Raw genomic sequence first — 25,839 nt, 5'->3', positions numbered from 1 at the left:
GAGAAAAAGAAAGCGAGAGGTCAGAAAAGGATGCGAGCGCAGGCTTCTGTGCGGGCCATCGAGGAGGGCTTCCCAGGAGCAGGCGGCGGGTGACAGACCTGAATGAAGGCCAGGAGGGAGCTTCAGGAGGAGGAGACCGAACGTGCAGAAGTCTTGAAGGATGAGCATGCTTGGTACGGGCCGGAGAAAGCAAGGCGGCCGGGCAGCTGGAGCAGAGAGAGCCGGGGAGGGCAGGAGGGGCGGGGTGGAGAGGGAGTGGGGGTCAGACGACTAGGGCTTCGCAGGTCTGGTGAGGGCTTTCCAGCCTGTGCCAGAGAGCCTGCCGGGCTTGGGCATTTGAGCAGTTCGCTGTGGCTGGAGCCCAGGGACTGTGGGAGGGGGCGAGATTGTGGGATTTGGAGCCGGCGTGGGGGGTAAGCAGGAGGCTCAGAGACAGCGGCTCTTAATACAGACATGTCCCACTTATACCAAAATGGCCCACGTCTAGCTGGCCTAGAAGGGAGCTAGATGCTGCCCACACCGTCCTATTTTTCTGTCCCTACCTTCTCCTCCCCTGCCTCCCCCCGCCCTCTCTTTTCAAGGGAGCCGGGACACGGGATGGGGCACGGCCACGGCCACTGTCGTGCCCCCGGCCATTTTGTCCCTTGATACTCTTTTCTTCCTTCGTGTCGCGTATGGGACGAGTCTTCTACGCCGTGGCCCTAACTCCGCGGCTTTGATAAGCCTCTCGCCATCTGCAGCTCGGTTCAGATCCTGCCAAACTTCAGTCTGACAAATGATAAGAAACTTGGAGACATACCTCTGGTGGGTGTGAGTTCTGTGCCAGACTGGCTGCTTCCTGGCTTTCCACGCTGGAGACCCATATGGGCCGCTTCGGGGTTTTAAAAAAGCACATCGCCTCATGTCCTCCGTTTTCCCCGGAGAGGTGAAGCGAGAATTTGGCGGCAGACACGGTGCCGAGGTTTCTGTCTGACCACAGAGCAAGTGCGGTCCGTGGCCGGGGCTCCGTTCTTTTAGACAAAGCGGTGGGGCTGAGGGCGGACGCCTGCGAGCCGCGGCCTCACCTTAGCGGATGCGGTTCCCGCTCCTGCTCGCTGGGCAGTCCCCGTTTGGGATATTAAGCGGGTCTTAGCCAGTGTTAGAAGTGGGACATGTGTATGGAACTTAGCGTGGGGCTGGGCACAGAACAGACGTTCAATTAATATTTGTTCAGTTATCATATGATCGTAACCATTATTACATAGTAGACGGAATCATTCTGACATTCAGGATCGGCCCGAGGAGGTATTTGCAGACGCATAACAGAGCTTCCTCAGAGGGTGGCTTTTTCCCAAGCAGGAGAAAGAGAAGGCAGGTCGTTCCTTCATTCATTCGCTCAGACACCTACTGAGCCGGACCCCAGAGCCGAAGCCCTGAGCCCTGAGCCCTGTCTGGGGAGCTGACGCTCCAGAAGGAGAAGCAGACAGTAAAGATGGGCATTAAATCAGCTGGTGAGGGGGCACCTGGGTGGCCCAGTGGGTTAAGCGTCCGGCTCCAGCTCGGGTCGTGATCTCACGGTTCGTGAGTTCCAGCTCTCTGCCGTCAGCGCAGAGCCCGCTTTGGATCCTCTGTCCCCCCCGCCCCTCTCTGCCCCTCCCCTGCTAACGGTCTCTCTCTCAAAAGTAAAACGTTAAAAAAAAAAAGTCAGCTGGTGAGAAGTGCTCTGGAGACGAGAACCTGCGTATCGGGGATGGGGTCCTGACTTAACGCTCGCGGTCAGGAAGGCCTTTCTGACGAGACGCCATGTGGGCCGGGATCCGGATGGAGCGAGGGAGTGAGACAGTGGGTGTCTGGGGAAGAATGTTCCAGGCAGAAAGAACAGCAAATGCAAACGCCTTGAGGCGGGAGGAGCCTGGAACTCGGGAGGAGCAGCATAGAGTCCGGGGCCTGGAAAGCGGCGAGCCAGGGGACAGGTGGCGGGGGACGGGGAGGGGGGGCGGCTGAGGTGGCAGAGCCGCCTGGGGCCGGTCTGTGGGGCCTGGCGGGTCAGGGTCTGTGGGGAGACGTGAGCGGGGCGATGTGGTGTGGGGGACGGGGTCGCGAGTGTCCGGTGGGTGGCGTCGCGGAACGGGGGGTAGGGGAGGCCTCTCACGTGGGTTTGGAGTCAGACGGACTTCGACACTGGGGAGCACGGGGCCGTCGTCTTAGAGCCACTTCTGTTTTCCTGCATGAGTGAGGAGCGAGGCTCTCAGCGGGAAGGAAGGCCAGGGATGGGAAGAGAGGTGCAAGGATGGAGAAGGTGGACAGAGTCTGGTGGGGGTGGTGAGTGACTAACGCAGCAGAGCAGGATCCCACGGCGCCCTCGAGTGAGGGGACCCAGCTGAGTGGTGGATGGGCCGCCCCCTGCAGCCACATCGGGTGCCTGGAATAGGCGGGGAGTTGGATTTAATCAGGGATGGGGGCTTGCCAAGGCTGAGGCGGGAGCGGGGAGCACGTATGCAGTGGTGATTACAGAGACTGGCTGGGAGGGAGCGAGGACTGTGCACAGGAATTGGAGTGGCAGACGGGGGCCCTCGTGGGGAGAAGGCCGTGGGGTCCTGCACTCGAGGGAGGGAGCTGGAGCAGGGCGGGGGTGGTGGGAGCACGGGGCCTGATTCTGGAGAGTGGCCGTCACTGGGGATGACAGGGCTGGAGTCTCAGCAGGCAGCGGTGACCTCAGGCCGGGGGGGGGGAGGGCCAGGAGCTGAGAGATCTGGGGTCAGAGGTAGTCTTTGGGAAGCCACGAGTGGTCCTTGAGGCAGGGCAGGCCTGGCCGGGGCTAACAGCCCAGCTAGGAGGGCCTGGCATTTGTAGGTCCAAGCAGCCGGGGAGGAGAGGGAGCGGGTTCCTCAGCTCGGTGGTTCCTCGGGTGTGAGCACGAGCGCGGCCACCGCAGAAGAGGGTCACCAGGAAGGGACCCATTCCCATCCCTGGAAGGGACCCATTGGAGGAAGTGTTGGGGAACTAGGAGACGTTAATGAGAGAAAAGGCCTGCTCGTCTTAGAGTTTTTCCCAAACCCCTTCCTTGAGGGGCACCGATCACCTGACTCTGGGCTGGCCATAGACTTGACCTAGTGCAGGACGGTAGAATCAGACCTTCTGAGGCTGTACCAGACAGACGTTCATCACTTTTCGTCCACAGTCCGAACTCCAGCCTTCACGCTCCACCGTGCAGAATGCCTTCCCGCCCTGCCCTAGTCACCCCTCAGCTCAGATGCCTCCTCCTGCAGGAGGCCTCCTGGACGACTCAGGAACTCTCTGTGAAGGCCTACAGCTCCACACCGTCTCCGTTATCTGGCTCTTGTTCCCACAGCCCAGCTTCAGCGAATGCTTATCTTACGTCTTGTCTTCTCTTTGGGTAGTGCAGCTAATGGGTTGGCTTACATTAGAATCCCAGCAAAATGGAGAATGGTGCTTCCTCCCCGTGGGCCGGGGGGATTCAATCACACAGCTCCACACGTGAGCCCCAGCAGATGTTGTCCTCTAAGTACAAGTAGCCTTGGGATAAGCACACAGCTTAGTATTCTGCGTCTCCGTAGGGCTTATCCAAATGCCTTTCACGTCTGTGTGCCCAATAAATATGCATTTGCTGAATTTGGGAAAGATCTCTATACAGATTTTCTAGAATAGTTTTTAAAAATTCAGAGGGGTTGGGGCACCTAGGTGGGTCAGTCGGTTAAGCGTCCGACTTCGGCTCAGGTCGTGATCTTGAGGTTCGTGAGTCCGAGCCCCTCATCGGGCTCTGCGCTGACAGCTCGGAGCCTGGAGCCTGCTTCGGATTCTGTGTCTCCGTCTCTCTCTGCCCCTCCCCTGCTCGTGTGCTCGCTCTCTCTCAAAAGTAATAAACATTAAAAAAATTTAAAAATTCAAAGGGGTTGAAATCTACAGTCATGCTTTGCAGCTGCTAGTAAAGACAGTTTGCAAATGGCTATGAAAAAGATTGTACAAGTCCAGCCTTACCTGAACTATAGTTTTTAAGTATCAATTAACACAAAAAAAAGATTTTTCGTATGGCTCTAAAAGGGAATGAATTGTGTATGAGACTTACTGCTTTACATCAGAAAGACTTTTTAAAAACTTACTAAGACCATTTACAGAGAAAATTGCTTTGCAAACATTCAATAAATGCAAAGTGTTCTTTTTTCCCATAGACCTGTCATTTCGCAATACCTACAACTGTGAGTCTTTGAAAACATTTTATTTTACAAGAAGTATTTTAAACCGTTCACATTTTTTATGACCATTTTGGTTTTTAACACCGGGTCTTTTGGCTTCTCCTAAATCACTTTCTCTACACAGATTTTCAAAAACATGAAAACTGTTATCAAAGCCTTCAAGCTCATTGATGTTAACAAGACCGGTCTGGTCCAGCCCCATGAGCTGAGGAAAGTTCTGGAGACCTTCTGTTTGAAGATGAAAGACGATGAATACAAAAAGTGAGTAAACGAAGGTGTGGTGGGAGATTGTGCGGTAGAACTTAACCCAGTTTCAAAGTGGGACCTGGCAGGTGCCCTGGGGTCCGACATCATCCCCTCCTGCCGTCTCCATCTTGGCTTTTTAAAAGAGGCGCTCACGGCGTTCCTCCTGGGCCCGTGATGCTCCCCGCAAATGCTCATGCTCGAGAGCTAATGGTTCTAATTCCGAGAGTCCCCGGGGTGACAGTCATCTATCTGGCCTGCAGGCCTGAACACATCTCGATTATTTAAGCGATCCATCACCCAGTTGTCTCGCCTCTCTGGTTGGCACCGCGCCCGCCATCCCCCGTGTTTCCCGTTCACAGTTGACTTTTTACTCAAGGCCCGGGGTTAGAGAAGAACCAATTCCGGGATTTATTCATTAGCTGGTGTGCTCCCTGTTGGCTCTCCATCGTGATATCATAACAGAAACTTAATTTTCCTCTGAGGACTGTTGTTGCTGGGGTTGGGGGAGGGCACCGCGGCAGGGGGACCGCGAATAACCGAACGTTTAGCCGCCTCACGGCTCTCCAAAGCCGCTGCCACCTGCTCCTGACTCGAGGGCAGCGTGTGGAAGCCTGCACGGGCATCTTGTTTTTTTTTTTTTTTTTTTTTTTTGAGCCTCCAATAAACTCCAGATCATTTAGAAGAAGCCAAACGCTTGGCTTCCGTGGCTACCTGAGTTTTGAATGGAAGCCACTAGAAGGGGGCCCCCATTGAACTTCATTTCTGTGGGACTCCGCCGGGAAGCTCTCTTTCTCTTCCTGCCTTTACCCACTCTACTCAGCATCCCCCAGGCTGTTAACAGAAGTACCAAGCCTTATTATTTCCCTCCGCGCTGAAGAGCCTCACATCACACTGCAGTTATAAATTGCTGTGACAATGGCGGCTGTGCCTGCTTGCGTAGTGTCATAAAGACGATGTTGCTTCTGTCCGGAGAAGAGGAACCTGCTATCGTAGCAAGGAAGTGTAGGGGGCCTGTGAGCGTGGCAGGGGCGCTGCGGGGTCTGAAACTCAGGGAGACTTTATAGAAATGGGTATTGCCTGGTCTTTTGAATATGTTCTTCCTGTTTTCCTCTTCCTCACCCACCTCAGAATATAAAAGGACGTAATAGATGTTTTAATTTTTACATCTTTCCGACTGGGAAAGTGTCCAGAGTAAGATCCAAACAAAACAAATTAAATAATTTTGTGCACGCAATTATAGAACAAAAGCAACACCCTTCTAAAACAGGCAATCAAAAAACAAAACAGTGTTTTATTTGACAATAAACCTTGTGTTTGGCACTGCGGTCTCCAACCTAGTAAATCTATAAAAAATGTTACTGCCTGTTTCCCCATCTCGTAAGTATTGAATAATAAAGAACTCCACAAATTTTTATTTGAGTTTTTTTCCCTAAGCCTCGAGAACAATACTGTTTTCGTGATAAGGCTCGGGAAACTTAACATAATAGAATTGCTTTTCTTTAGAACAGAAACGCAAAGGATCAAAAGCAGACCATTTCTTCAATGGCTTTAATGCTTTTCTTATAGAAGCTCAAGAATATACTCTTTCCCTGAGAAGCTGCTTCAGTATTAACTTGGCTATTTTAGGTTTACCAGGCGGTAACAACCTGGGCTTTGAAGTCAGGCTCCGCTTGGGGTCAGGTCTATCTCTGCTGCACCCTCCCCGGTTCTAGGGCTTTGGGAAGCTCCTGGGCCCCTCCGAGACCCAGCTTCCCCTTAAAGAAGTTTCTAGCCAGAAACCCCTTGCAGACTGATGCCAAGATGCTCCAGAGTGTATAAAGCGGGTCTGGGATGCTCCTGGCGCATAGTAGGTGCCACTTTCCCAGCGACTCTGTCACGGTCATAAAGATTCCAGGAACGCACTCCGTTCCCTAGATGACAGGTCTCTTTAGGCTGCAAAATACCGTCGAGTGTGTGTGCAGAAGAGGCGAGAGAGACTATCCTCGCCAATGTTACACTTGATCAGACCACCCTGAGACCCATTGGGTTATGCTTTTCCTTTCCCATCTCACACACCCTACCGTCCGTAGCCCCACAGGCCCAAGCATTTGGATCCCAGTAAAACAATGAATGGCCAGCCTAAAAAGCAAACAAACTCACTCGAGGTCAGCCCACTGCCTGTGCAGAGGAGTGAAGCCCAAGGCTGGTTGTAGGTGGTGATGCCGGAGAGGTTCATGGGTCGATGGTGTCGTTTCCTTGACCCTGCAGTTGGCCTTCCTTTGTGACCCACTCGCCTGCAGGTCTGTGCAGACACGTGAGCTCTCCTGCCCTGAGTGCAGCTCCCTGGGAAAATGGCCCCGGCTGTTTTATCTCAGGAATGATCCTGTCTCCCCTGCCTGCATTCTTGTAAAAAAAAAAAAAACCCTTGGAGGGGCGCCTGGGTGGCTCAGTCGGTTGAGCATCGACTTTGGCTCAGGTCATGATCTCCCGGTCTGTAAGTTTGAGCCCCGCGTCGGGCTCTGTGCTGACAGCTCAGAGCCTGGGGCCTGCTTCCAATTCTGTGTCTCCCTCTCTCTCTGCCCCTACCCCGCTCATGCGCGCGCTCTCTCTCTCTGTCAAAAATAAACAAACATTAAAAAAAAAAAAAGCCCTTGGAGAAGCTGTATGCCTGGGCACTACTGAGACTTGGTTTTTGAGATTTTTATCTGTAGGAAATATTATCATGGGATTCTGTCTGTCCTCGATGAATCTGCAGCAGGGATTATGACTGCGGATGGGCTGGGTATTAGGAAAGGTCAGGATTCTCTTAGGAGGAAATACCAGTCTGAAGGAATGCTGGAGTTTTCCGGAAAACAGGGAAGTTGGTGATGAGATATTTATCAATATCTGGACATTTTCCTGAAGCATCAGAGTAGCCAACGCTTTCTATAGGACAGTAACTCAAATGGGAGCATAGTAGGTCACCCTTCTGGGTCCTTGAGCCCACAGCCGTATTTTCACAAGACAGAGACTATGGATGAAAGACGCAGCTACTCTGGGAGTTTCAGTGTTAACATCTAGCAGCTATCCTATCTACAGATATTTTTTCTTATTAGAACAGTGGGCAAGATTCGTCAAAGTGGGTGAGAAAAAGGTATGCGTCGAGATGAACACATGACGTTACTCTTTGTTAAATTTGGAAAACAGAAAAATAACAAATACTTTAAGTGATAATTGCTAAATTTTTAGAAAGCAGCATGAAATTAGATAATTATAGAAACCAACACATATGGAGATAATATAACCAAACATTTAAAAACTGTCAAATTTTTCTCAATGTAATAATGCAGAAATCATCTAGGAAGCCATTTATCAAGTGGCAGATTTGAATAATAGAAGATTCATTTTGAAAAGAAAAAAATATTCAAACATCCTGTTTATCTGAACTTAGAAAGAAAGAGTGTCTCAGTATATTTCAGGGAGAGATCATTGGTTTTGCCCCTCACCCCAGTGAACTGGGCCTCTGTTTGTCTCTGTGAAATGCTGTGCTGGGTCAAGAGGATGGGCTGGGTTCTCCCCTACACCCAGCTCTGGATTTCTCTGGTTACAGTGGCTTTCTGCTAATTGACTCATGGCCCAGATCCATTGCCCCCTATTTATTAAAGGAAAGTAGGACCTGCTTTTGCTGTCTGAGTGCAGCCTGAGTCCTGGCTGCTCCCTCCTCCTTCCAGAGAAGGGAGAAGACGGGTCCTGAGATGCACCTGTACTGTTCGAATCCTCACGCACGCGTCGGTAGGCCAAGGAGAATGATCTCCTTCGAAGTATCTGTGTGTTTGAATCTTATGTTAACCATTCTTAGCATTGACTTTTTAATTCCAGCTCTAGCTAGAAATACATTAAAATGAATGCCAACCCCAGGGCTGAAGGATACCTTGCCTCGTTTTAGATTCTCTGTATCGTAATTTCTGATTACCAAAGAACATTTCTATTTCAGGTTTGCAAAACACTACAACATTGATAAAGACACCACAGTGGACTATAATGTTTTTTTGAAGAACCTCAGTGTAAATAATGACTTGAATCTTAGATATAAAATGGGAAATCCAGGTGAGTGTTTTGAAAGTACATAGCTAAAGATTTCAATATCCTTTGGCACAATGATTCCTCTTCTAGGACCTATTCTAAGGAATACTTACAAATATGGAAAATGCATTAGGTGCAAAGATAGCCATGGCATCATTGTTTAGAAGAATAACATAAATGTCTAACAGCAGAAAAAGGGTTAAGTGAGTCACAGAGTATCCATGCACAGCCATGAGTAGCGATTTCCATGAAATTAATGGTAAACGTGGAAAATGGATGGGGTGTTATCCGTAGATGATTAGAAAGAAAATTCTAAGACACAGATCGTCTTTAAGTGATATGTGCCTGGGTGTTGTCTCATTCTTCTTTCTGCTGCTTCTATATATTCAAAAAAAATTTTTTTAATGTTATTTATTTATTTATTTGTTTATTTATGAGACAGCGAGAGACAGAGCATGAGCAGGGGAGGGGCAGAGAGAGAGGGAGACACAGAATCGGAAGTAGGCTCCAGGCGCTGAGCTGTCAGCACAGAGCCCGATGTGGGGCTCGAACTCACAGACCGTGAGACCTGAGCTGAAGTCAGACGCTTAACCGACTGAGCCACCCAGGTGCCCCATATTCAAAAATTTGTAATGAACACATTATCCCTTTAGTGATGGGAAAAAATCTTAATATAAAAGGGCAAATAGCTGAGTAGTTTATGCATTCTCTTAGACACGTAAAGCCAGGCTCACACAGGCATGTAGCCTCGAGACGGAACGTTTTCTCCTTGCACTGATGGCGTTTATCCCCGCCTCATCAACAAAGTGCCCAGAGTTGTTGACCTGCTGGATAGTTCTGGAGAGAGCGGAGTCCAGTCCCCCGAGGATGAGTTTATGAAGAATGCAACTGGAGATTCTCCCTTGGGAGCCTTTGGTCATTTGAAGGCAAGTGGTTTCTTGCCTCGAGAACGTGGTGTCACTGTCCGGTTTCAGTTTAATTCAGTACAACACATACTCATCGAGCACCTTCTGTGATTCTCAGATTTGCCACACTGGCAGGCTTAACAATGACAAATTCTCAGATTTTAGCTCGGTTCCTCTAAGATCACTGATAGCAGACTCCTTAGGGGGTCTCCTTGTTAACACCTCTCGAGCTTTAGGAATAACTAGACCAGATGCTCTTCCAAGAACCTGTTCATCCCTTATGTTTTGTTAGTTCATGTGCACAGCACTGGGCCCTTCATTGGCTTTGGAGCCAAGTAACATACTCTGTCTTTATTTATTTATTTTTTTATTTTTTTTAATGTTTTTTTTTTATATATTTTTGAGACAGAGAGAGAGCATGAGCAGGGGAGGGGCAGAGAGAGAGGGAGACACAGAATCCGAAGCAGGCTCCAGGCTCCGAGCCATCAGCCCAGAGCCCGACGCGGGGCTCGAACTCACGGACTGTGAGATCGTGACCTGAGCTGAAGTCGGACGCTTAACCGACTGAGCCACCCAGGCTTCCCTACGTACTCTGTCTTTAAGGAGTGTGTGTGTGTGTGTGTGTGTGTGTGTGTGTGTGTGTGTGTTTTAAATGGGGCAGGTAAGGCATAAAACAAGTCACATAAAAAAGAAATAATAATATAAAGCACTAATTTGTTGTGCTCTGTATAGATACTTCATGAGCCTTAATTTTAATTTTTATTTCTCTGAACACCTTTGTGAGATGGGTATTATTATCCCATTTTTTAGATGAGAAAACTCAGACTCAAGGGTGCTAGACGAAGCTCCCAAAGTCATAGAGCTAGTTTTTGGTGGAGTTGAGATTTGAGCTGTTTAGCTCCAAAACAAACTGTACAAATGCCTGAGAGGGAAGAACAGAATGTCGTGGGGTGTGCACAGGAGGAGGAGGGCAGTCCAGGGAGGAGCCGGGAGGCACTTTTGCAGGCCCAGAGTTCACAGGATGCACATGACAAGCGTGGAGGGAGTGAGAGTTTCCCCCCAAAGGGGGAACGTGTTTGGCCGGAGCATGGGCTGTGAACTTTGTCCAAGGGAGATATAAGGTGGTGGTCTCCCTTGATCATAGAGACTTTTCATCACGAGTAAGTTTAGAGTCCTAACTTGAGAACCATAACATTCCACCGTGCTTACCGAACATTTGTCCCATGCCAGGCCTGAGGCTGAGCACACTCCTGGACTGTCTCTCTTCATATTCTCCGCAGCCCCGTGAAGCAGACACTTTGGCAGATTAAGTAAAAAGATTGAAGTAAACAGTCAAGCCAATCCTACCACCCAGAATTAACCACTGTCAGCGTGATGCCTGGCATCTTTCCGTGCAGATCTGTGGAAAGGAGAAGCAAGACAGACAGACAGAAATAGCTTTGTAGAAAGGGGTTCCTAGAGATGGCCTTTTATATCAGTTTTGACTTTTACTTGAGCATATCAGAAGCACAGGAATTGCAACGAAACTAAAGAAAATCCTGACTATGTCTTGGCTGGAGGTAATACCCGCGGGTCACGCGTTCCCAACGTCAGAGACTTTGACCCACTGCCTCTGATACTGATGGGGCTGTGCAGAAGTCTGACGCTTGCCTAGTTTCCCCCTTATCCACGACGTGCTCCTCCTAGCTGGCTTCCCAAAGGAGTTACTTGGTCCTGAGTTTCAGAAACATAGCTAGGATAGGTCATGCTGTTGAGCCTTTTGCACAGTGTGTTTTTAATCTGCAAGTCCAATTACTTTTTCAAGATTTTTTTTAAGTAATATTACATCTTTGAATAAATCTTCGGTTTCATTTTCCTGATTTTTAACTTCGCTGTTGCAGATTATCCTTATGTTGGACCGTCTTTGTCTTTTGTGTCTGTTAAGTTATCTTAAAGTGCCTTTTTATTTCTTTGCCCTTTTCCTCTGAGGTCACAGTGACATCTCAGTCTTTTATCTACACTTGTGATCTGATTTTTGCCAAGGTCTTTTTTTTGTTCCATGTGATTTCTACCTTATTTATTACTTCTATCATGGCATTGCCTTTGGTTTACGATATTACTTTCCCTCTCGTTTTGTTGTCTTACCATCTTGTTTGACTGAGTTTCTGTGCTTTTTTCATGTTTACTTGTTTATTTTGAGAGAGAGAGAGAGAGCATGTGTGTGTGTGTGAGTGAGGAAGGGACAGAGAGAGAAGGAGAGAGAGAATTCCAAGCAGGATGTGTGCTGTCAGCTCCATCACAGGGCTTGATCTCATAGTTCGTGAGATCATGACCTGAGCCAAAATCAAGAGTCAGATGTTTAACTGACTGAGCCACCCAGGCACCCCTGAACTTGTGTTCTTAATGAAGATGTTCTTTTTTAAATTAATGTTTATTTATTTTTGAGAGAGAGGGCGTGTGCGCCCGCGCTCAAGTGGGGGAGGGGCAGAAAGAGAGAGGGAGACACAGAATCCGAAGCAGGCTCCAAGCCCCGAGCCGTCAGCCCAGAGCCTGACGCAGGGCTCAAACTCACAAACCATGAGATCAGGCCTGAGCCGAAGTCGGACACTTAACCGACTGAGCCACCCAGGCGCCCCTGAGGATGTTCTTTAAAGCAATTTTGCACCTTTCATATTTTATTCCAAGATGAGATCTTTGCCTTTTTGCATTATGCTCCTCTCCTTCTTTGTCAGTCCACCTACACCAGCCTCCCACACTTTTCCAGTATTGTTTTCATAATTTCGAGAACGTGGGGTAAACTGATGATTTTTTTATTCTCTTATATGTCTTTAATTAATTAGAGTCTACCTCAATCTAATATTATACTAATTCTCATGAAGTATAAGGGCTTTACAACAGTATTTGCCCATTCTTCTTTCCTGTCTTTTGCTACAGTGCTGTTATATGTTGTACTTTTATGTACACTAGAAACACAGAATGCATTGCTATAGTTTCTGTTGTTCTGCTGAGATTTGCTGTCTGTTCACTCATTAAGAGTATGTTTTCCCTTTTGTTCTCAAGCACTTGTGTTGAAATTAAAACTCTCGAAAGCTTTAAAATTTTTATCCGCTATTTCCAGCCGTTAGGTCATCTCCAAGTCTGGTTCTTTATGGATTACTTTTTTTGCTTAAATATGAGGGATCACAGTTTTCTGTCTTGTTTTGTTTTGCTACGTCTAGCAACTTTGGAATTTAGCCTGGATACAGTAAATTTTGCATTGTAGAGACTTTAGATTCTGTTATGTTCCTCTGAAGAATGTAAGTATTTGTTTTAGCAGCCAGTTTGTTTACCTACACTCAGACTCTAGTCTTTGTCCTCTCTGAGGGCTTTAACACTTGAAATCTTTGTTCTGCTATTTTAGCCTTAGCTGGGCATCTTATTGTCTGCTCTATATATCTTGTTCAGGGATTAGCCAGATTTTGGCAGACGTTATGCACAGACTTTGGAAATCCTCCCCCAAGCCCTTCTTTTCGGTCTTTCCTCACTTTCGTACTTTCCAGATACTGTGTAGTCCTGAACTCTGTCTTCTGATTCCTAAAGCCAGCAGGATGCTGGAAAAAAGCCAAATAATAAGAAATGCATCGAGAGTTACTCTCTTTTTCCAAGTGTCAACTCCAGTTTATGTCAGTTGCTCTCTAGTGCCTTCAGACAGTTTTTTGTTTATATTTTGGCCAGAGTTTATACTTGTTATCTGCTGAGAAGATAGGTTCAATGTGAGCCAATCTACCATAACTGGAAGCAAAGCTTTCTGGTTGCCCATGTTAAGAGTTTCTTCTTGTGTCAGTCTATGCTGGTAATTTATTGATTTTTCTAATTTTTACTATTTTTTTCTTTTGCTTATTTCACCAGGTATTGTAAGAAGGTGAGTTCTAGAATACAATTTCAGTTCCAGCATGGGAATCTCAGTTTTTCTCGCATTTTGTTACCGATAATTGGCAACATTTTTGTTTGTTAGGGGTATGTAAAATAACGATGCATCTCACAAGGAAAGGCAATTTTTATCTGATTCGATATGAGATATATATCTGGCTGTTCTGTATATTCTTGTTCCTGTAGCATTAGCTCAAGTTCTCATTGCTGCCTCTTAACTGGTGCCATTGTCGGCAGCATGGGCCTGTTCCTATCTGTCTTCTACACCCCAGTCGTAGAGATCATCTTAAAATCTTATTCATGCCACTGTCTCCTCTATAACTTTCATAATTGAAATTTAAGTTCTTCAGTTAGAAGACAGACTCTTTTTTGTGGATGTTCTAACTTAAAGATACACACTGGACCCAAACAATGCAGGTTGGAACTACATGGCTCCATATGTACACAGAGCTTTTATAGCATAGTACTGTAAATGTATTTCCTCTTATGATTTTCTTGACATCTTTTCTCTTTCTTACTTTGTTGTGAGAATACAGCATATAATACATACGACATGCAGACTATGTGTTAATCAACCGTTCATGTTATCAGTAAGTTACCTAGTCAACAGCAGGCTATTTGTAGTTAAGTTTTGGGGGGTCAGAAGTTACATGCAGATTTCCGACTGTGTTCGGGTTGCCACCCCTAATCCTCGTGTTGTTCAAGGGTCAGCTGTCGTAATTTGGGGCTATGGGCTGCATTATATTAAAGCTCTACACCGAGGTTGTCAGCAGAGGCCTGTTTGTTGGTATGTGGTGGGAAGGGACAAATCGCTGACACCAACTGGTCATCGTTCACATTGCCATCCTATCAGTTCCAAATCCTCAGCACCAAAGTCTGAATCTTAGGGCACCAGCACATCCTTTCTGGTTGGCTCCTAATGGAATTTATTTTATTTGGCCCATGGCTTGGCTAATTTGAATCCCAACCTTCCTAACTGGTTTTAGGAAAAGCCAAGACATCAGACAGGTTGCTCAGGGTAGCAATCAAACAGAGAGACGTTAAATGGAACAGTTCAAAGGTCATTTCTAGGTTTTGATTTATCTTCTGACGTGTCTCTGTGTGAGTCATAAAGAAGTAGGTCTTCCTGTCTCACTGACCCAGCTTCCGTAAGATTGCCGCACTAGGAGCGAGGTCTTTATCACACCTGCTTGCTTGCTTGCTTCTATCTCTCTTACTTGTCTCTCGAGTCATTTTGGTTATTTGAAGCTTATCCTCCAGTAGACTTCTTGTGAAGTGCCCATGGAAATGATATTCTCTGATTTCTTACAGTTTGTATGTGGCCTATATAAAAAATCATTTGACGAAACCCTTAGCTCAGATTTTCATTCTAAGCTAAGATATTTGATCTTAAATATCTTTACCCAGTGCCTAGTGATGTAAAGTTTTGCCGAAGAAAAGTTTAATGACAGACTGACTTTCTTTCCCTCATTAGTGCCTTGGTCTTTTTGTTCAGATAGCCAGCACATTTTTCGCTTTTTATTTAAAACCCAGTAATTTTGCTACAAGTCATGATGTTGGACACTTGTGACTGATTTTATAAGTATTTAGGTACTATTTGAATTGCTAGGTTGGAGTCTCTTTTCTTCCGGGAAGACTTCTGGAATTGTAATTTTGTAGCATCTGAACCATTCCACTGTTAGGTTTTCTTTCCAGTGGCACATTTTGCAGGTATCTTGGATTTCTTTTCCTAGCTTCTGTTTTAGACTATCACCTTCTTGCACATGTTCCTTCCTGCCTTCTTTCCTTTTTGCTTCCTTGATACATTTTTTTTCCCCTTTTTCACCTCCTGTGACTTTTGTTTATTTGCTCTTCTGTTCCTTTTAGCTCAGCCTTTATTTCTGGAATGATTTTATTTCGAATTTGCTTGGGGGCTCTATCATTGAATTTCAGAATTTTTCTAGCTCTGATTGATACGAGTCCTTTCTTGTCTCCTATCATTTAAAACATTTCTCGTCAACCAATAGGTAGCTAATGTGTACTGAGCATCTTGTGGGCAAACTCTGTGGCATTTCTGTCCATTTCTTCTTGCAAATGGGGACCCAGAAGCACAAGCCTGTGTAGGTAGTACTGGAAGGTTGCAGAGTCAGTGGTTGGATCCAAAGTGAGTCCTCATCACCTTCGTACTGTTTTCAGGGTTTTTCTGAATCTTACTTTGGAGCTTCCACTCAGAAATGCTTTTCTTGGCACTCCAGCCGTGAAGCACATGGACGGATAAGTAAATTCTAGACTGTGTCTGATTTTTCTAGAGTGAAATCTTTACTAGTGTTTTAATAATGTTTGTTTTCTACATGGTGGTTTGGGGGAAATAGTCTCAAGAGAGCAGTAATTTTAAAATAATGTGTCCCCTAGTGCATTTTTCCTAAAATTTCACTCTCTTAAGTAAGCACATCATTCCACATACTTCTTTATATCTGTTCCTGTTTCTCATATGAACTCCTGCTTTTTTCTCTTATCTATGAACTATAAATGATAAGAATCAAATCTGCTTCTGTAGGTTCCTTTTTGGGGAAAATGGGTCCTATAAGGACTTATTACCAAGAGCTGCTGGTGGGTTTGATGCTGTTGCTACCTCTTATCAGGGACACAGTATGTCATATATTTGCAGGCATCGTGAACTTTGACTTTTCTAAATGTATAGAACTATGTTTCCTGTTGATTTTGCATATTTCTGGTTTTGCTATGTTGGTGTTCTTAACAAGCCATCATCATCTTGCTTATCAAGGGCACTATCTATCTGGCACCTGAAGAAGTGACATTTGGGGGTGGGTTTCCTTCTGCTGCGTCTATGACATGCATAAATGCCCCCCTTAAGCTTTGGATTTCCTCTTTACCCCATTTCAAATCAGCAAGAACCCTTCAGAGGAAATCTGGGGACATTAACAGGTGGTGGGAATTGTTATGCCCGGCTGAAGAGTGAGGCCTGGCATAACTGTGACGAGAGAGGTGCCCTTGAACGTGGCTTGGTTGAGCTTCGTAGCCAGCTTATGGTGGCAGTATAGCTGCACGGGTCCCTGGACTGTGAGCTCCCCGAGGGCAGGCCTCACACCCCAACCCCCCCCCCCCACCGCCCCCATCCTCCAGAACCTGGCATCCTGTTTACAGAGCATGGATGGGTTTCCCCTGATGTGCCCTGTGTCCCTGGGAACTGTCCCAGAGTGGAGCCCGCACCAGGGCGCAGTGTCCGAAAGCCCGACTGGAGACCTCTGTGTGCCCAGCCGAGTCAGACCCTGGTTCTGTGGGTCGGCTTCCCCGTCTCTCGACGAGGCTCTTGCAGTGTGTGTGTTCTGAGATCCCAGTTTCAAGTGCTTGGCTCACTGATGCCACAGAATTCCAGACCACGTTCTGGAAGAATGGCTTTGTATTTCATTACATAGCCAGATGGGGGAGGCTGCTTTTCTTTTTCTTTTTCCCTTGTTTTCTTTTCTTTTCTTTTCTTTTTTTTCTTTTTTTTTTTTTTTTCTTTGAGGTAGGCAGTGGGATTCCAGAAGACTGGCAGTTTGTTAACTACAGCTGAGTCGTTGTAAGTGTGCTTAATTTGAGTGAAGCGTATTTGCAGACAGTTTAGGAAATAAATCTGGGAAACCATTTGTGATTCTTTGTAGTCGACTTTGAGAAAGAAAATGGCTATATTGTAGATTTATTTTATTCTTTTATTATAAAAGTAATACACGTTTCCTGCAAAAAAGGCAGAAAACACGAGAATACGAATAACCATCCCCGTAATCCTACCCCCTGAATCCTCCCACTGTATTCTTTTTGGTGTACTATCCCCTTAGATTTCCTTTCGGATGGATGGATGGATGGATGGATGGATGGATGGATGGCTGGCTGGTTGGCTGGGTGGGTGGATGGTTGGATGGGTGGCTGGATAGACAGGCAAATACACAACATAAGTATTAAAATGAAAATTAAATTATGCTAATAATATTTCTTTCAATCATGATACAATATATATGAAGGAAAATTTTCCATGTTCATTACCTTAGGCAGGCACCTTTGTTTTTAATGTCTGTGTGGTATTTTATAGGCTTGGTGAACCATGATTCATAAAACCAATCCTCGATTAGTGGGCATTTAAATTGTTTCGGTTTTGTAAGTCTTTAAACAGTGCAGAAAATATCCTTACCCACATACATTTGTTGGACGGTCCTATAATTCCATTCGTGTAAAATTCTAAAAGGAGATTTAAAAGTATTCAGTTACCAAGTTTTCTATACACAGGCCAGGACTGATTTCTTTCTCTATCATTCTCTTTTATCCATGCCTATTTGACAAGTGGAAACATATCGTTAACTTGTTTTAATTAGAGTTTGGGTTACCAATGAGTTCAGTACTTTTTTGTGCATTTGTTGGAATTTTTCATTCTTTTTATGTGAATTACCTGTTTACAACCTTCGTCTGTGTTCTACTGAGTATTTATTTTAGTGATTTGTAAGAGCTACTCATGCATCATGGTAATTAACCTATAGGTTTTCTCACTCACGTTTCTTTCATTGTGATTTGGGAGTGTGTGTTTTTTAACCAAACCAAGAAAAATATTGATGTCGTCAGGCAGATCCATTATTTAAGCGATTGGGGCTGTAATGTGTGTCTTGGAAAGGACTTTCCGCCCAGAGACCGTGTTCTATGTAATATTCATCTTAACTTTCTTCTGCTTTTACGGTTTGATTCTTCGACTTGATGTACTGTTTACCTAAGGTTTATCCCAGCACAAGCGAGCAGGTAGGTTAATTTAACTTTTTTTCTAAAATGTTCCGCCAGTCATTTCAACACCATTTAGTACATAGTTCGTCGTGCTTGTGGTTCATTCAAGTCTTAAATTTTTGCCAGGCAGGTGAAGATGAACAGGAAACACTGAATATTCAAACGGATCTTTGACACCGTCAATAAACGAAAATTCTTTTGTCTGAACAGAGGTCTCCTGGGAGAGTCAATCTGTCAAAAATTCCAAAAGGGAGTGCCCTCACAGCTCCGTTTCATCCGAAGAGGTCTGGAAAAACTGCTCCCTGGAAGAAGTTGAGACGGCCTTCTGCCAGGAGGTAAGAGTGTCTCCCTAACACCCAGGTTCTCTAAAGTGCGAGCACAGGAGATTGACAGCCATGGAAAACCATCAGGTCTGGACGCTATTTCTAGGCATCGTGTGGAGCCTGCCTCCACCTCCTTGGGCCCTGAGACCTCCTCCAACCTGTCGTGACAGCCTGTCGGTAACGGTACTGGTGCTGAGAGGCTGGTTCCGACATATCTCCTGTGTGCTGCTCACGCACTCAATCTGGTGAAGAAGATTCCAGACTCCTGTGAGGACGTGAGGCATCTTTATTGAGCAAAATAAAGGAACACTTGAGTAAATGAAGAGGTCTTTTTTGGTTCTTGGATTGGAAGATTCAAAATTAATGTCTGCTCTCCCTATATCTGGATGGATATACGTATATATATATTTTTTTGAAAAGGAGTAATAGAGGGCCGCATAACAGTATATCACATAAAAATATAAAGGTATGTTAAGCCTGTATGGCACTGGTACAACCATCTGACATTCAAATTGACTTAAGATAATAGCTGGGTCATGGATCAGTCTGTGTCTGTGAATTCAGCATATGATATCAGGCATTCCAGTAAAGTGTGGCAGGGATGCGGAGTGGCTCATTGGGTAATTATTATTGGAAAAATTCACTAGCCAGCCGTGCGGGGGGGAAAAAAGCTTGTAACCTGCCATTCTTCACACCAAAACTCTGTATGAATCAACTATTTAAATTTAAAAGTACTGTGGGTGAAAATTTTTTAATCTTGAAATCGAGACTACCTTTCAAGCATGATGCAAAGCCCAGAAACCATGAAGAAAAAGATGCTACATCTGATTACATTAAAATGAAAAGCTTTTGTACAGCAAAACTTTGTGTAAGCAAATGATAAACTTGACAAAGTACGTGCCATGTAAACCCAGACTAAGGTGCGTCGAGCTTTTAAAAACGAATGTAAGGTGTTCAGTAGAAAAATGTCAATGAGGAAAAAATTAACAGAAGCCAGTGTTGATCAAGGTGTTGGAGAAGCGAGTCTGTAATATTGTGTTGGTAAATTAGTAAAGCTTTGTTTTCTCTTATTGTGGTTAATAAATTTATTGTTTTCATAAAAACAGAACCATTACAAAATACATTAGTGTTACAAAAAAAGTAAGCGATTCTGAAAAGTACAAAGAAGAAAGTATAAATTATTCAAAATCCACCGCCCAGAAATAATCAAAGGCAACATTTGGTGAACATAATTCTCGGCCCGTCTTTATTCATATATATAGAAGGATGACTGCCTCGGTGGGTGGGTGGATACATAGATAGAAATAATTTTATAAGAAGAGAATCATGCTCCTTTTACAAATAAGATGTATTTAACGTAAATGTCTTTGAATTTACCAGAAGCAAAGGAGACATCACCACCCTCTCCACCCTCGTAATTAACCCTTTTGTGGGGCCCGCTGGGTGCGAGGCAGGGTCCTCCTCAGTCTTCACAGTAGCTCCGTGAGCCAGGCCCTGTTATCATCCCGGCTTCAACTTGAGGAAACTGAGGCACGGAGAGCTTTAATGACGGGTCTAGAGTTCCCCTGCCAGTAAGGCCTGGGCCAAGTTTAAATCCAAGTCCTTGCTGAAAGTGCTGTCTTCAAGCGAAGCTGAAGATATTTCTGTACTTTGGATAAATATTTCTTTACCACAAGATAATATCAGGTCCCAAAAGGGACTTTGAGACAAGAAGAGAATTAAGAAAGCCATTAAGAGTTGCAGAAAATAACGGCGTTTTTGAAGGATCTTTCGATCGCAGGCAGTACGGGCGGGCTCTCGCTTCCCGGTGTTCCTTCCCGCCTCACAAGTTTCGTTGTTTCTATTTTGTTCTTAGCCAGGGTTTACCATGATATTTACATTCTGTTCCGGCCCTATAATTTCCCTGGTTGTTTGGCCTTCGTTGTGTGTTTACGTGGGTTTAAGACACATGACTATTCTCCAGCGTTTACTGTAGTTAATCCCTTTCTGAGTTCATTATTTTGATTTATTTTTTGGCTGGCTGGATTTCATAGCCAAGTAATTTCCTTAAGAAAGGCTCATGGGGGCTTTATTCCCTTTGTTTTTTTCGTATTTGAGACTGTCTGCCTCTTACTTTTCTACCAGAGACACTTGGCTGGGTGTAATTCTTCCATCTTGCTTTCTTTTCCTCAAGATGTTGTAAGCATTGTTCCGTTGTCTTCTGTTCTTGTTTTATTAAGTTTAGTTATTTATTTTAACAGAGACAGAGTGTGTGTGTGGGCGGGGGAGGGGAGAGGAAAGAGAGAGAGAGGGAGAGAGAGAATCCCAAGTAGGCTCCACCAGCACGGAGTCCAGTGAGGGGCTCAAACTCATGACTGTGAGATCATGACCTGAGCTGAAGTCAAGAGTTGGTTGCTCAACTGACTGAGCCACCCAGGCGCCCCTGGCATTGGGTGTCCTGAAGAAGCCTGAGCTCACTGATTTTTTTTTTTCCCCTTATAGGTAATTCCTTTTTTCTACCTGGATGCCTAAAGCATATATTCTCTTTAATCCTTGAAATTAAAAAGCAAAACTAAGCCATACTGGCACGGAGCATTTTATGTCAAAGTTTCCTGGAACACAGTGTGTTCTTTTGAGGTACAGATTCAGTCCGTCATTTCCAGAAAACTTCTCCTGTGTCACTAAAATCCTCTCCTGCTCTCTGTCCCTCTGCCTTCGCAGCATCTTTCCTCCCTTCAGTGTTATTCCCAGTTACCCTCACACTGGGTCATCGTTGTCCTCGACAGCTGCCGCCTTCTCCCAGCTTGCCTTCAGCCTTTTTCCCCTGCCTTCGTTCGGAGTCTTTCAAGCCTTTCCTTTATTATTAATTTTAATTCAGACTTGCGTCTTATGCTGTTATTTCTAATTTCTTTATTAGGTCCTGTAATGATACTATTTTTGTTCTCAATTTTCCTAGCTTTGCAATATCCCTTCTTTTTCATTGTTTTATCATCTTGACTTCAAGCTTCTCTTATAATGCATTCATAGTCTTAGTTTCTTTTTATGGCACGAAACCTTGGTAGGTGATCACGTGTTTATATTTTTTTGTATTATGTTTCCTTACAGACTGGGTTCTTTGTCTTTTGCCTGATCTGTCTTCCTTCCTTCCTTCCTTCCTTCCTTCCTTCCTTCCTTCCCTCCTTCTCTCCTTCCTTTCTTTCCAAATTTCTATAGTTGCAAACCCACTTATTTTCATCCTGCTTGTGCTTAGGTTTTAAGTTTATTTATTTTGAGAGAGAGAGAGAGAGAGCGAGCAGGAAAGAGGCAAAGAGCGGGAGATAGAGAATCCCAAGCAGGCTCCACGCTGTCGGCGCAGAGCCTGATGTGGGACTTGAACCCACAAACTGCAAGATCATGACCTGAGCCAAAATCAACTGAACCGAAATCAAGAGTCAGACGCTCAACTGACTTAGCCACCCAGGCGCCCCTCCCCCATCCTTGATAGAGCTGTATTATTATTCTCACTTCTCTACAGTTTTCCATCATCTGCAACTACACAAATGATGCACTCTCTCACACAGGGATGTTTAGATTGCTTCCCGGTTTGTGCCGATCCCAATGATGCCGCTGTGAGTGGTTACATACGTATGTTTTGGGGCATGTGCACAGACGTCTGTCTAGGAATAGCTTACACCTAGGAGTGGAATTACCTGCTCGGTTGTAAGGGACGTGCACCTCAGCTTTAACTGGCAGTATCGAACTGTTATTGTTTTATCTATGTGCTCTGACTGTTCAGTTTCCCTCCACAGTGGAATGAGTTTTTGTATCACTTTCTGGAGTTATATGTGTGTATCATCGGTCCACTCTATATTCCTTTTTTTTTTTTTTTATTTTTTGAGAGAGAGGGGGGAGGCACAAGTGAAGGGCAGAGAGAGAGAGAGAGAGAGGGAGCGAGAGAAGTGGAGCTCACCCAAAGTGGGACTCACGCTCACCGGATGCGGGGCTCATACTCAGGAACTGTGAGCTCACGACCTGAGCCGAAGTCAGAGTCAGATGCTTAACTGACTGAGCCACCAAGGCTCCCTGCAGTTGCAAATTGCGTTTCAAAATACCAACATACAGTCCCACCGGAAGCATATGAGAAAGAATTCCTGTCGCTCTGCCTACTCGCCAACGCTTAATGTTGTTAGACTTTAACCTTTTTACATTCTGATGTGGCTAGAATGACGTCCGAGCTATCATTTTAATCTTTATGTGCCTTCCTACTGATGTGTCAAAGCTTTTGACATTTTGCAACCCTTCTTTAGAACATTTTTGGTAAAGGGGCGCCTGGGTGGCTGAGTCAGTTAAGCGTGCGATTTCGGCTCAGGTCGTGATCTCGCAGTTTGTGAGTTTGAGCCCCGTGTGCGCACTGTGCTGACGGCTCAGAGCCTGGAGCCTGCTTCCGATTCTGTGTCTCCCCCTCTCTCTGCCCTCCCCCACTCGCACTCTGTCTCTTTCTCTCTCTCTCTCAAAAATAAACATCAAAAAAATTAACAGTTTTGGTGAAAATATATTCATTTAAAACAAATGTTTATTGAATGCCTCCAGCATGCCAAATTGTGCTTTATTCTAGGTAATTATGAGTGAACAAAACAGACACACCCAGCTCTCATGGAGATTGTACAAACTTACATCAGGGGGAGAGGTGTTACACAAACACATTCACAAACACGATAAATAAAGAAAAGGACAGGGTGTTACAACAGAGAATAACAAGGGGGACCTCATCTGGATTGGGGATCAGGGAAGCATTTGTAGAAATTAAATGTACAAACAAAATGGGTGTCCCTTTTACTGGTCTATCAATAATGTGATGGTGTGCCATGCATCATTTAAAAGCATGATGTAGAGGGGCACCTGGGTGGCTCAGTTAAGTGTCCGACTTCGGCTCAGGTCATGATCTCATGGTTCCTGAGTTCGAGCCCTGCATCGGGCTCTGTGCTGGCAGCTCGGAGCCTGGAGCCTGCTTCGGATTCTGTGCCTCCCTCTCTCTCTGCCCCTCCTCTGCTCTCCCTTTCTCTCAAAATAAATAAATAAATAAACTTTAAAATAAATAAACGTTAAAAATTTCATAAAAAATAAAAGCATGATGTGGATATGTATTAGTGCTTACAGAAAAACATTTCATGATATATTGTTAAATGAAAAAAAAAAATCTGTCAAATCTGGATGTATAGCCATGATCCCAATTTTATAAAGTAGTATGTTTATATGATCGTTATGAGAGTTTCTGGAACACTATGTAAAAAAAATTGGATGAAGAGACTTCCAAGTATCTTTATGTCCTTCTTTTTAACTTTGCTGAATTGCTTGTTTTTTTTTTTTTCCTTTTATAAAGAGTAACCATTGAAAATTCCTTGGTATCCTGTCACCGACACACTATTTCTGTTTCCTACCCCGCTTTTTTCCTAAAAGCTCTTGATGGTGTCAGAAACACTCTCCTGAAAAAAATCTCATTGGAGACCAATGTCATCAAGATATTAAAAGTGGATTTCATTAATCCAGTAAATACACTGAGACTATACCCCACATCTGGCTCTGGCTTCTCTCTGTCAACCCACCTCCCCAAGAGAGAGAGGGGCAGATGCAGGCACATTTTGGGTTGGTTCTGTGCAACTTTCGAAGAGGTCTAGGCCCTGAGATTCTCTAAATATTTTTAAAGATTTTCCCGTTAGATTTCTGACATTCCTGTGCAAGCTATGGGAATGTCAATAAATCTGCTTCTTATTCCTATAGTGGGTACAGATTCTTGTACGTGTATTTCCATGTTCCAGCAGGTTTTATGTTTGTTTGTTTGTTTGTTTGTTTGTTTTTCTAAGAAAGTCACCTTATACCCCAAGTTGATGGCTATTTTGTTTCTCATTGAAGTCAGGAAAGACCGAATTCAGACAAAGTGTAGAGGGTTGGAAATATTGGAGAATATTGTTATTACTCAATAATAAACAGCAGGAAAAACCTTTGGAAATAAAACCCATCTTCATAGTATTTTTATGAGTCCTATAAAAATCAGCGGTTAACCGGCTCTACTGAATTTTACAAGTTCCGTAAAGCAAAACTCATTGACCCTGATTCTTTGTGATTCCCCATTTAAAAAAAGAAGAAGAAGAATTAAAGACATGCACAACGTGTACTCTGTTTATGCAACCTTTATATTAATGAGTTTCTTTACTCTGAAAGCTACTTCTGTTCTTAATACAATGTTGCCGCCTTTTTTGTTTGATTGACCTGATTTAATCAAGAGACACGTAGCGTGGGCTCACAGTAGGAATGGCTTGCAAGTATATTAAGAAAGATGTATCAAACTGGCACATCCAGCGAATATTTTTAGCTCTGAAATTTGAGGTGGAGCTATTATATGTGCTGTTTTTCCCGGAGAAACTTGTCTACCCTGTCAGTTGAGTAGTGGTGACTGGGGATAGTGTTCTGTAGCGAGCTCATCAATTAAACATTTGAAGTTCAGTACATGCCACCATAACCTTTTTGATCAGTTTTTGGAGGGGAAAAATGTGACGAGGTTTTGGTAAAAATAAGCTGGTTGAATAGCGCTTGAAGTGGGTTTCTGTGAATGCAATGCTCGAATTTTTATTCCCTGCAGCTTTCCAAGTCCTATGGAAAGGTTGAAAAAGCCCTGAGTGCAGGGGACCCCTCCAAAAGTGGCTGTGTGTCTTTGAATTACCTAAAGATTGTCTTCGACACCTTTGTGTACCGATTACCAAGGAGGATTTTTATCCAGTTAATGAAGAGGTAAGAGTCCCATTGTTTCCTTGACACTTTTTTCCCCCCCAAACGTCAGCCAGGAGAATACGGCACAGCCTCATTTATTTTTTATTAATGTCTTCTACTTTTTTTTAGTGAAAATTTCAAACACATGCAAAAGTAAAGAGAATAATATAATGAATCCACTAAGGTACTCAGCTTCAACATTCAACTCATGGTCAATCATTTATCTTCTTGCCCATTTTTCCTTAACCCTGGATATTTTTGAAACAAATACCAGACATCATATTTCATTGAAAAGATCTCACTATGTCTTTCTAAAAGATAAGAAGTTTTTTTTTTAAATTTTAATGTTTTATTTTTGAGAGAGAGTACAAGCAGGGGAAGGGACAGAGAGAGAGAGAGAAAGAATCCAAAGCAGGCGAGAGAGAGAGAGAGAGAGAGAGAGAGAGAGAGAGAGAGACAAAATCCAAAGCAGGTGAGAGAGAGAGAGAGAGGGAGAGAGACAGAATCCAAAGCAGGCTCCAGGCTCTGAGCTGTTAGCACAGAGCCCGACGTGGGGCTCAAACTTGTGAACCGTGAGATCATGACCTGAGCCGAAGCCAGATGCTTAACTGACTGAGCCACCCAGGCGCCCCAAGAAGTCTTTTTAAGAACATGGTGGAAATACTGGTTTCACACCTAATAGAATTATCAATAATAGTAATACATATCCAGCCAGGGTTCAAATCTAACAGACTGTCGCAGATTTTCTTTTACAGTTTGAGTCAGGATCCAAAT

The 25,839-nt window shown here is 44.6% G+C and overlaps 1 protein-coding gene across 10 annotated transcripts in view; it reads left to right on the top strand.

Moving 5' to 3' along the window:
• EFCAB6 (EF-hand calcium binding domain 6) overlaps window positions 1–25,839 on the top strand; it is a 243,243-nt gene that overhangs the window by 62,988 nt on the left and 154,416 nt on the right. For 8 of the 10 annotated variants that reach the window (XM_042993473.1, XM_042993475.1, XM_042993474.1 and 5 more), the window contains 4 exons: window positions 4,318–4,454; window positions 8,392–8,504; window positions 18,230–18,354; window positions 24,938–25,086. In XM_042993473.1, the coding sequence (XP_042849407.1) occupies window positions 4,318–4,454; window positions 8,392–8,504; window positions 18,230–18,354; window positions 24,938–25,086 (524 nt within the window). Of the gene's footprint in view, window positions 1–4,317; window positions 4,455–8,391; window positions 8,505–9,211; window positions 9,407–18,229; window positions 18,355–24,937; window positions 25,087–25,839 lie in introns of those variants that run through there. The other 2 variants (XM_042993479.1, XM_042993481.1) reach the window with 2 other exon arrangements.

This window comes from Panthera tigris, chromosome B4 (assembly GCF_018350195.1).
Source record: "Panthera tigris isolate Pti1 chromosome B4, P.tigris_Pti1_mat1.1, whole genome shotgun sequence".
In the NCBI taxonomy this organism is placed as follows: domain Eukaryota; kingdom Metazoa; phylum Chordata; class Mammalia; order Carnivora; family Felidae; genus Panthera; species Panthera tigris.
This window is presented reverse-complemented; position numbering and strand designations above follow the sequence as displayed.